Raw genomic sequence first — 12,013 nt, forward strand, 5'->3', positions numbered from 1 at the left:
AGGGCAGGGCCCAACGCCTGGAAGCATGATATTATAGCAATTAGTGAAAGTTGGTTGCAGGAACGGCAGGACCGTTAGTTCATCATTCCCGGTATCTGCTGTTTTAGTCGTACTAGTACGGGGATAATTCAAGGGCTACGGTTATATTGAACTAGTCGTTGAATATATGTCGGCAATGGCCAGTTAGGACAGAAAGGAGAACTCGTCCACGTGAGGACTTAAGGGTGGAGCTGAGGAATAAAAAGGAATGAACTCGTTCATGGGGCAACAGTCCTGGGAGTTTAAAGGAACAAACCTGTAAGAGGTCGCAGACTGTTGCAAAAAGCATATCACTGTGATCTTGGGTGATTTTAGCAGGAATTGACTGTGAGTCTCATACTGTGAAAGGACCAGTGGAATAGTTTGTCAAGCGTTTGGAAGAAAGTTGCCCAAATCAGTACGTTTAAAGTCCCATCGAGGGAGTGCAATACTTGTTCTCCTACTGCGGAATGGGTCAGGGCAAGGGACAGAAGTTTGTGTAGGGGACCCCTTTGCATCCAGTGATGGTGATGCCATTAGAGACAAGGTCATTATAGAAAAGGATAAGTGTGACGTTGAGTTTAGTTTCCGAATTTGAGGAAGACCAGCTTTATTGGGGTCAGGAGTGATCTGCCAAGTGTGGATCCGGCCAGGCTGTTTTCTGCTGTTCATCGCAAGTTGGAGCGGAAGCGTTGTTCAGCCTTAGTGTAGAGTGGAAAGGACCAGACCGTGAATCGATGGAGGCGTTGAAGGAGAGTGCGACTTCAGTGAACAAGATTGGTGTGCCGAGGAACCGACCGACAAAGTAGATTAGGATTGGGACTGTGCTTAACGTTTCGAGTTCCCTGATAGATTTCTGGTCGCCCCGTTACAGGAAGAGTGTGGGTGTCTTTCGAGAGGATACAGAAGGGATTCACTAGGATGCTGCCACGAATCGATAGCACAATCTGTAAGCAGAGGTCAGAATTTTTTTGCTTCTTTGCTCTGGAGCGGCGAAGGCTAAGAGGCGTCAGGACAGAATGCGGAATGAGAAATGCATGACCATGCTCATGGGGCTACATTACAGGCCAGCCAACAATCCACTCGGATAGAGTTTGATGGTGTGATTGTGAAGGGAGGATCTGAAGCCAATGTGGGAAACGCGAGTGTGTGATTTGACGGGGAAGAGGGAGCTTCGCTCAGTGTCTGTACAAGGGAACTTATACAGATTAAAGAGGAGCATGTGCTTTCTGTCTTGAGGCAAATCAGAGCAGAAAAATCCCCAGAACCTGATAGGGTTTTCCCTCGGACCTTGAGGGAGACTAGTGTTGAAATTGCAGGGGCCCTGGCAGAAATATTTAGAATGTCGATATCCACGGGTCAGGTGCCGGAGGATTGGAGGATAGCTCATGTAGTTCCGTTGTTTAAAAAAGGCTCAAAAAGTAAACCAGGAAATTATAGGCCGGTAAGTTTGACATCGGTAGTAGGTAAATTATTGGAAGGAATACGAAGAGATAGGATCTACAAGTATTTGAATAGACAGGTGCATATTAGAAACAGTCAGCATGGCTTTGTGCGTGGTACGTCATGCTTAACAAATCTATTAGAGTTTTTCGAGGAAGTTACCAGGAAAGTGGATGAAGGGAAGGCAGTGGATATTGTATTCATGAACTTCAGTAAGGCCGTTGACAAGATCCCGCATGGGAGGTTAGTTAGGAAGATTCAATCGCTAGGTATACATGGTGAGGTAGTAAATTAGATTAGAAATTGGCTCAATGGGAGAAGCCAGGGAGTGGTAGTGGAGGATTGCTACTCTGAGTGGAGGCCTGTGACAAGTGGTGTGCCACAGGGATCATTGCTGGGTCTATTGTTATTTGTCATCTATATCAATGATCTGGATGATACTGTGACAAATTGGATCAGAAATCTGCTTATGATACAAAGATTGGAGGTATAGTGGACAGTGAATAATGTTTTCAAAGCTTGCAGAGGGATTGAAGCCAGTTAAAAGAGAGGGCTGAAAGATGGCAGATGGAGTTTAATGCTGATAAGTGCGGGGAATTACATTTTGGTGGGACTAATCAAAATAGGACATACATGGTAAATTGGAGGGCGTTGAGGAATGCGGTTGAACAGAGTGATCTAAGAATAATGGTGCGTAGTTCCCTGAAGGTGGAATCTCGTGTGGATAGGGTGGTGAAGAATACTTTTGGTATGCTGGCCTTTATAAATCAGAGCATTGAGTATAGGAGTTGGGATGTAATGTTAAAATTGTACAAGGCCTTGGTGAGGTAAAATTTGGAGTATTATGTACAGTTCTGTTCACCGAATTATAGGGAAGATGTCAAGAAAATAGAGAGAGTACACAGGAGATTTACTAGAATGTTTCCTGGGTTTCAACACCAAAGTCACAGAGAAAGGTTGAACAAGTTACGTCTTTATTCTTTGGAGCGTAGAAGGCTGAGGGGGGACTTGATAGAGGCATTTAAAATTATGAGGGGGTTAGATAGAGTTGATGCAGATAGCCTTCTTCCATTGAGAGTAGGGGAGATTCAAACAAGGGGACATGAGTTGAAAGTTAGGGGGCAAAAGTGTAGGGGCAACAAGAGGGGAAACTTCTATGCTGAGAGAGTGGTAGCTGTGTGGAACGAGCTTCCAGTAGAAATGGTATAGGCAGATTCGATATTGTCATTTAAAGAAATTACAATATGGACAGGAAAGGAATGGAGGGTTATGGGCTGAGTGCAGGTCAGTGGGACTAGGTGAGAGTAAGCGTTCGGAACGGACTAGAAGGGCCGAGATGGCCTGTTTCCGTGCTGTAATTGTTATATGGTTTTATGGTTATATCTCTCCCGTTACAAAACGTATTAGAGTGCTAGCAGTTTGAGGGGATGTGGTCTGTCATTGAAGACTCGCGAATTTCTCCAGATGTACTGTGGAGAGCGTTTTGACTTGTCGCATCGCTGCCTGGTGTGGAGCCTGCAACGCAGACGGTCGCCAGAGGCTGCAGCGAGTTCTGGGCTCAGCCAACCCCATCACGGGCACAAACCTCCCCTCCATCGAGGACATGTTCAAGAAGGAATGCCTCGGGAAGACCTCATCCATCAGCGAGAACCCCCTCCAGCCGGGAATTGCCCTGTGCTCATCGTTACCATCGGGGAAGGGGTATAGGAGCTTGAAAACTCAACAATTTACAAGCAGTTGCTTCCCCTCCGCCATCAGTTTGAGAACTCTCACTGAACACTTAAACACTCCCTGGGTAATCACTTATTTTTGCAGTATTTATTAACTTCCCCGATTTACGTTAATTTTACATCTTTGCACCACATTGAGTCACGTTGTAGTTGCACAAGGCGTCGGTTCGGCCCCGCTTGGAGTCCGGTGTTCAGGTCTGGTCACCCTCCTGTTGGAAAGACGCCACTGAGATGGAAGGAGTGCGGGGGGAGATTTACGAGGATGTTGCCGGGTCTCGAGGGTCTGAGTTATGGAGAAGAGACGAGAAGGATGGGACTTTGTTCTTTGGAGCGTGGGTATGAAGCCAGGGGAGGCACAGATAGGGTGAATACACAGCCTTTTTCCCCCTTGGCTGGGGCATCGAGAGCTAGTATGCACAGCATTGAGTTGAGAGTGTGTGGAGAGAACGGAGAGAGGAGAGGCAGGGACTGGGGTAAGAGACAGAGATAAATGTGGAGAAGCGGAATGAGTTTGTGAGAAGAAGGGCAGAGTGAAAAGAGGAGTGAGTAGAAAGGAGGAGTAAATGGGGGGAGCGGGGGAGTTTGGGGCAGGGAGGGGAGAAGAGCAGTCTAGTTGGGGAGAGGGAGAGTAGGGGAGAATGGAGATGCGAGTAGAGGAGGAGACTGGGGTAGAAAGGAGGGGAAGATACGGTGGGAGGGGATGAAAGGATGGGGGAGTGAGGGTGTAGATTGAATGGGGAGAAGTGGGGTGAAGTCACTTGATTGAGGACGGCCCGAAAGGCAGTAGACAGAGACCTCGGACCTCTTCAGGAATATCCGGGTATAAATATGCCGTCTTCTCGCAGATGAATCTGAATTTACTTTTGCAACTGTAACGGTAACTCGATCCGCACTTACTGCAGGTGGGCGTTTCATAGTTTAACTCGTATACAAGATCAGAGGCCACATTCCTGTTAAAGAGGGTTAGACAATTTCAGCAGAGACAAACCAGATCCAGCAGACAACCGGAGACTTTCGCCAAACTCATCCCACTAATCTGCGCACTCCCCACAGCCCCTTGCCAGCCTCTAAACTTATCCTATGATACCGCGCTCTCCCCTCAGCGCCGGGTCCATCGCCGTACGAATCCCATTACACCGCTCTCCCCTACAATCCCGAATCAGCTCCCAAATTAATCCCGCTGCACCACTCTCTCCCGCCAACCCTGTGTCAGTGAACAAACTAATCCCACTGTCTCACTTTCCCCACAACCCTGTCTTTCTCCAAACTGTTCTCACTGACTCACTCTCTACCCACAGATCTGTGTCAGAAATCAAACAAATCCCACTGCCCGATTTTCTCCCCACGACCCCGTTGCAGTCTTCAAACTAATCCCACTGTCCCACTCTCTCCACAACCCTGTCTTTCTCCAAACTGATCCCACTGACCCACTCCCACACCACAGAGATGCAACAGTCCAAACCTCACCTGTCCACGCATTTTCCAATCCAGTATGTTACGTATCGTAGGGCAGCGCTGGAAACAAACTTCTGTGAAATTAAATCCCTTCAGTTAATGTTTAGAACCAGACTCTAACAATGCATATCCATGTGAAGGGACGGTACAGAGAGGGAATCACACAGTGTCTGAGCTTGGGACGATGGTGCGAGTTTCACTCTGTGTCTGACCCCGGGAGTGTGTGATGGGACGGTGTGGAGGGAGTTTCACTCTTTTTCTGACTCTGGAAGTGTGTGGTGGGACGGTGTGGAGGGAGATTCACTCTGTGTCTGACCACCGGAGAGTGTAGATGAGACGGTGTGGAGGGAGACTCCCTCTGTGTCTGACCCAGGGAGTGTCTGATGGGACAGTGTGGAGGGAGATTCCCTCTGTGTCTCACACCTGGAGTGTGTGATGGGAATGTGTTTAGGGAAATTCACTCTGTGTCTCACATCTGGAGTGTGTGGTGGTATTGTGTGTAGGGAGATTCAGTGTCTGTCTCACCCCGCGACCTCTAGATTATTGCTAACTCTTCTCGCGGTAAGACATACCTTTTCCTTGTTTGAATTTATTTCGAGGAGCCTTGAATCAAGTTCCGAACAATTTTGCCTCGCTCCATCATAAGATGTTCCAAACGTCGATATGAAATAACAACGGTCTTCATTTTTGATCCATTCCTGGGGACACGTTGTCTCTGCAACTCAGGAACAACAAACCGTGAATCTCCCTCCATAAATCCCGTTGCATCAGCTGGGGTCAGAAAAAGTTAAACTCCCTCCACATTTTGCAATCACACACACAGCTGGGGGCAGACAGAGAGTGAAGCTGCCTCCACAGCGTCCCCTCATACACTCCTGGAGTCAGACACAAAATAAATTTCCCTTCACACCGTCCTTTCAAACATTCCCGGGGTCGAGGTGAAACTCCATCCACACCGTCCTATCACACCCTTCTGGGATAGAACGCAGACCGAAACTCACTCCGCACAGTCACGTCACTCATTCTAGTTGTCCCTCGGCATCATCACTTCCCACAGTCAGAGTCAGACGCAAAGTGTAGCAATTCGGTATCCGACCTGCCGCATCACGCACTCTCGAGATCCACATTCTCCATTCACACTTTCCAGGGTCAGACACAGGATGAAGCTACCTTGAATTGTCCAACTTCCGGTAATTACCTCCCCCTCCCTTCCCTTATCCCATGTTCACTATGCCTCATCCACCAGTTTCCTATCAGCTCACTCCTGCCTCCGCCTGGCGGTGGCAGATCAGTCTGTGTCAACACACAATAGTGTGTGATGGGACGGTGCGGAGGGAGATTAACTCTGTGTCTGACCCCGGGAGTGTGTGATCGGACGGTGCGGACGGAGATTCAAACTGTGTCTGAATACAGGGGTGCATGATAGGACGGTGTGGAGGGAGATTCACTCTGTGTCTATCCCCGGGAGTGTGTAATGGGAAGGTGTGGAAGGAGCTCCACTCAGTGTCTGACCCCGGAAGTCTGTGATGGGACGGTGTGGAGGGAGATTATCTCTGTGTCTGACCCGGGGAGTGTGTGATGGGACGGTGTGGAGGGAGATTCACTGTGTGTCTGACCCCGGGAGTGTGTCATGGGACGGTACGGAGGGAGATTCAAACTGTGTCTGAACACAGGGGTGCATGATAGGACGGTGTGGAGGGAGATTCACTCTGTGTCTATCCCCGGGAGTGTGTAATGGGAAGGTGTGGAAGGAGCTTCACTCAGTGTCTGACCCCGGAAGTCTGTGATGGGACGGTGTGGAGGGAGATTATCTCTGTGTCTGACCCGGGGAGTGTGTGATGGGACGGTGTGGAGGGAGATTCACTATGTGTCTGACCCCGGGAGTGTGTCATGTGCGTTTGGACGGTGTGGAGGGAGATTCACTCTGTGTCTCAACACAGGGTTGCATGATAGGACGGTGTGGAGGGAGATTTACTCTGTGTCTATCCCCGGGTGTGTGTGATGGGAAGGTGTGGAAGGAGCTTCACTCAGTGCCTGACCCCGGAAGTGTGTGATGGGACGGTGTGGAGGGAGATTCACTCTGCGTCTGACCCCCGGAGTGTATCATGGGACGATATGGAGGGAGATTCACTCTGTTTCTGACCACAGGTGTGCAAGATAGGACGGTGTGGAGGGAGATTCACTCTGTGTCTATCCCCGGGAGTGTATTATGGGAATGTGTGGAAGGAGCTTCACTCAGTGTCTGACCCCGGAATTGTGTGATGGGACGGTGTGGAGGGAGATTCACTCTGTCTCTGACCACGGGAGTGTGTGATGGGACGGTGTGGAGAGAGAATCGCTCTGTGTATGTCCCGGGAGTGTGTGATGGGACGGTGTGGAGGGAGATTCACTCTGTGTCTGACCCCGGGAGTGTGTGATGGGGCGGTGTGGAGGGAGATTCACTCTGTGTCTGACCCCGGGAGTGTGCGTTTGGACGGTGTGGAGGGAGATTCACTCTGTGTCTGACCCCGGGAGTGTGGGATGGGACGGTGTGGAGGGAGATTCACTCCGTGTCTGACCCAGGGAGTGTGCGATGGGACGGTGTGGTGGGAGTTTCATTCTGTGTCTGACCCCGGGAGTGTGTGATGGGACGGTGTGGAGGGAGATTCACTCTGTGTCTGACCCCGGGAGTGTGCGATGGGACGGTGTGGAGGGAGATTCATTCTGTGTCTGACCCCGGGAGTGTCTGATGGGACGGTGTGGAGGGAGATTCACTCTGTGTCTGACCCCTGGAGTGTGCGATGGGAGATTCTTTCTGTGTCTGACCCCGGGAGTCAGTGATGGGACGGTGTGGAGGGAGATTCACTCTGTGCCTGACCCCGGGATGGGAAGAAGTTTCGTAGTTGCAAGGTAAGGGGAAAGATCAATGTGTGTGGGCGGAAAGCAGGGGAAGCTGAAGAAGGAATGTAAGGGCATCGCTCGATGGATAGCAGAACGATGCGGAACATTCCCGGGGTCAGACAGAGAGTGGAGCTCCCTCCACACCGTCCCATCACACACTTCCGGTGTCAGACACAGAGTGAATCTCCCTCCACACCGCCCCATCACACACTCCCGGGGTCAGACACAGAGTGAATCTCCCTCCACACCGTCCCATCACACACTCCCAGGGTCAGACACAGAGTGAATCTCCCTCCACACCGTCCCATTACCCAGTCCCCGGGTCAGACACAGAGTGAATCCATCTCCTCAACGTCCCATCACAATTTCCTGGATACATTGATAGAGTGAAACTTCCTCCTCGCATTCCAATCACACACTCACCGGGTCAAACACTGAGAGAATCACCTTCCATACCATCTCTTCACACACTCCCGATGTCAAGCACAGAGTGACGCATACTCTCTCCATGCCTGCTCTGTGATGAGGAGCGGGTGAAAGAGGGGGATGGTGCCTCACCTCTTCTGCTGGTCAAAAATTTACAGAACTGGTGACGGAGTTCGCTGTGTATTTGTTTAAAAACGGATAGATTAGACTTGAGCGCAGAAAGCCTGGATTGAATGGTTGAGTTTAACTCATGGTAGTTTCGGTGGCAGGTTTCCTTATACTGACGAATCTGTGATACTGAGAGAGATGGTGAAGGATGTTTAGCGTTTACAGTGACACGTGAGTCAGAGGCACGCTACCGAACGGGTCACAGAGAGTGTTGTGTCAGTGTCACGGTGAAGGGTATCACAATGAAGGATGTGCCAGTGTGACCTGTACAAAAAGGGCGGGTTGCACTTGAATCCTCGGGGGTCCAATATCCTATCCTGGCGGGGAGATTTGCTAAGGCTACTGGAGAGACTTTAAACTAAAATGGTTGGGGCTGGGAATCACATTGAAGAGACTAGGAGAGAGGAGATTAGTTCAGGATTAGAGTAAGGTTGTAGACAGTGTGTGAGGGTGGATAGGCAGGTGATAGGGAAGGGGAGCGCTCAGACCGAAGATATAGGGGAGAAGTAAGAAACAAAAGATACTAAAGTTGGTTGCACCGTTAGGGATAAACAGAGTGGAATAGGTGGCGAATTTCTTAAATGTATTTATTTCAATTCTGGGAGCACTGTAAGAAATGTGGATGGGCCTAGAGCATGGAATGATACCTGGAAATGTGTTGTTGTAGCAATTAGTTAAACATGGTTGCAGGAGGAGTGTGATTGGCGACTAAATATTCCTGGAATTCGTAGTTTCAGATGTGATAGAATCGGAGGGGCAAGAGAGGGAGGTGTAGTATTGCTTGTTCGAGAAAATATTACAAAGATGCTCTGGCAGGATAGATTAGAGGCCTCGTCTAGGGAGAGTATTTGGGTGGAATTGAGGAATGAGAAAGTTGTAGTAAAACTTATAGGGATGTATTATAGACCACCTAATGGGGAGCGAGAATTGGAGTAGCAAATTTGTAGGGAGATATCAGATATTTGTAGTAAGCATCGGGAAGCCCATTCTGTAAAAGAGCTGGGGGGATTGGAGTCTGTAAAGTGTGAGCAGGATAGTTTGTTTGTTTGCTTGTTTGTTTTTGTTTGCAACAATACATAGAGGTACCAACAAGAGAATGGGCAGTGAATGCAAAAGCTCAGTCGTTTGCCAGATGATCGGGGGGATGGTCGGCTACGGGACACTTTAATATGCCCGGTTGATGGTGTGGCTGGTAATTGCAACCGCCACACCCTCACACAACACGGTGCTCAACACAGAGTGGAGCACTTCCACACAATCCCATCACACACGCCAAGGATCAGATACAGAGTGTTACTCCCTCCGGAGCATTCCTTCACACGCACACTGTGTCCGTCACAGAATGAGGCATCTTCCACAACATCCTTTCACAGAATATGGACGTCAGGTGAAGAGTAAAGCTCCTCTCCATACACTCCCATCTCAATCCCAGGGGTTGAACACAGTGCGAGCATCGCATGGCACTCTCCCATCAGACACTCCCGGTATAAGACACGGAGTGAAGCTCCATCCAGACTCTCCCAAGACACATTCCTGGGGTCAGACACAGAGTGATGCTCGCTGCATAGCATCCCATCGCAAAAACACTGCATCAGACGCAAAGTAAAGCTTGCTCTATACCGTACCATCATTCACTCCCAGGGTTAGGCACAGAGTGAAGCTCCCTCCACAACGTCCCAACACACATTCCTGGGGTCAGAAACAACCTGAGGCTCCCTCTAAACTGCCCATTACCCGTTTCCGGGGTCAGATAAAAACACCCTCCACACCCTCCCATAGACTGAATATGCGTTTTCACTGTCCCAGCATACTCTACTGGTGCCAGACTCAAGTTGCAAGGTTTAGCTCCGCCAACACCGTCCGATCATAAACTACAGGTGTCAGTTACACATTTCCTTCCCACCATCCTATCACAGACTGCCTGAGGGACACATAAAAACAGAATTTCAATCCACACCGTCCAGTGACGCACTTCTGGGGTGAGACACAGGAACTTCCAATCATCCAATCTTTTGCCAGACACTGTGGGGAATCTCCTTCAGCGGTGTCCCATCATGAAATCCAGGAGACAAACACAAAGAGAAACTCCCTTACACTGTTACAACAGAGGTCAGACACAGCGTGAAGCTCTCTCTCCCTACCGCTCCATCATACATGTGTGGGTTCAGACTGCCCGCTGCTCACTGCCACATCACACGTTCTTGCGGACAGACACAGAGTGAAATTCCCTCCACACCGTCTCATCACACAGCCGGAAGAGACACGGAATGAAACCCCCTCAGCACCGTCCTCTCCCGGGATCAGACAGAGAGACAATCTCCCTCCACCCGCCTGTGATCAGAGTAGAAATGAAACACTGTCTGCACCATCCCGCCGCATCACACACTCACAGGTCAAACACAAAGTGAATCACCCTCCATAACATCTCTTCACACACTCCCGATGTCAAGCACAGAGTGACGCTTCCTCTCTCCATGCCTGCCCTGTGATGAAGGGCGGGTGAAAGAGAGGGATGATGCCTCACCTCTTCTGCTGGTCAACAATTCACAGATTTGAGCCTTGGTTTCGTTGATAGATCTATACTTCGTTTCCATCTCAGTGAACTGGTGACGGAGATCGCTGTGCATTCGTTTAAGAGACTGACGAATCTGCGATACTGAGAGAGATGGTGAAGGATGTTTAGCGATTACAGTGACACGTGAATCAGCGTAACGCTACCGAACGGGTCACAGAGAGTGGTGTGTCAGTGCCACGGTGAATGGTGTCACAGTGAAGGATGTGCTGGGGGCACAGTGAGAGGTGTCAGCGCCAGGTTGAGTGACGTGTCTGTGTCACGCTGAGGGTTTATCAATGTCCTGGTGATGTTTTTGTTGTTACCATGGGGTTCTGCGTCTGTTTCATGCGGAGTATCTCAGAGTTCCTGTGAGGAACGTGTCGTTGTCACTGTGTTAGGAGTTCCTGTGCCCCGGACGGAGGTATACCGGGAAACAATGAAGTGCATCTCGATGTCATGGCGACAGAAATGTCAGTGTGAGGGGCCTTGTGGTGTGACGGTGTTGGGGTATCTGTGAAATGGTCTGTGTCACGGTGAGAGGCACGTCATCGCTACGGTAGGTGTGACAGTGTCACGCTGAGGTGTGCGCCGATGTCACGGAGTGTACTATTTGGGTTTCGCTGTGAATTTCAGTGTCGCAATTGCGGTAAGGGTTTGCTTGTGTCAGGGTGAGGTGTGGATAATTATCTCTGTGAGTGGTGCATCGGTGTTATGTTATACCGTCTCAGTAAGTGGTGTGACAGTGACGTGTGAGTCTTTGTCACGGTGCGGAGCCGGACGGGTCATGTTGAGGAGCGTGTACGTGTCACAGTGAGTGGTGTCTCCGTGTCACGGTGAGGTACGTGTCAGTGTGATGTTGAGGTACGTGTTGTGACACGTTGAGCAGCGAGTCCGTGTTACTGTGAGGTTTTACACTCACGCTTCAATCCACACTGTTAGTTTACAGTCTGACTCCAACCAGAGTCCGTTCGACTCACCATGGATCGACAGCCCGACCATTATCGTGAAGAGGATGGACGTAACTAGGCAGAGTATGCAGATTCTACGGTCCGGTCTATTTCCGAAGTTCTCGTTCGGCTCCTGTTTATGCGGACCTGTGGAGAGACCATTCAGATGAACAGAAGTAGAAGTAAGGTTATGGTGAGGGGGAGCAATGGGCGGGAAAATGTGAGAGAATGGGGGAAAGAAAACGAAAAGATAAAGGAGAGAGCGAATGGCGGCGTGAGAAGAGGGAGCCATTTTGATTTTTTTTTCTCATTGGGGGTAAGAGATGAGGGACTGCGCAGGCGTGTGACGTCGAGCAGTGAAGAGCGGAAGATTTAAAAGGAACACGGACTTA

General features: G+C 49.8%; 1 protein-coding gene across 1 annotated transcript; it reads right to left on the reverse strand.

The window, feature by feature from the left end:
* Nucleotides 1-3,295: 3,295 nt before the first annotated feature.
* Nucleotides 3,296-10,749, reverse strand: LOC140720491 (oxidized low-density lipoprotein receptor 1-like). The gene is made up of 4 exons (XM_073035340.1): nucleotides 10,645-10,749; nucleotides 5,219-5,361; nucleotides 4,659-4,720; nucleotides 3,296-4,141 (listed from the first exon to the last, which is right to left on the reverse strand). The coding sequence occupies exons 1-4, from the start codon at nucleotides 10,745-10,747 to the stop codon at nucleotides 3,946-3,948; spliced, it is 504 nt and encodes a 167-aa protein (XP_072891441.1). The 5' UTR covers nucleotides 10,748-10,749; the 3' UTR covers nucleotides 3,296-3,945.
* Nucleotides 10,750-12,013: the final 1,264 nt, after the last annotated feature.

This window comes from Hemitrygon akajei, unplaced genomic scaffold (genome assembly GCF_048418815.1).
Source record: "Hemitrygon akajei unplaced genomic scaffold, sHemAka1.3 Scf000043, whole genome shotgun sequence".
Classification (NCBI taxonomy): domain Eukaryota; kingdom Metazoa; phylum Chordata; class Chondrichthyes; order Myliobatiformes; family Dasyatidae; genus Hemitrygon; species Hemitrygon akajei.

What these genes read in the sequence shown, in the direction of transcription:
- LOC140720491 (XM_073035340.1), bottom strand. Translation starts at nt 10,747, where the DNA reads ATGCACAGCGATCTCCGTCACCAGTTCACTGAGATGGAAACGAAGTAT. An exon ending in TAAATTCAAACAAGGAAAAG is followed by an intron (nt 4,721 to 5,218) that starts GTATGTCTTACC and finishes TTAATTTCACAG; the next exon opens with AAGTTTGTTTCCAGCGCTGC. An exon ending in ATTGGAAAATGCGTGGACAG is followed by an intron (nt 4,142 to 4,658) that starts GTGAGGTTTGGA and finishes CCTCTTTAACAG; the next exon opens with GAATGTGGCCTCTGATCTTG.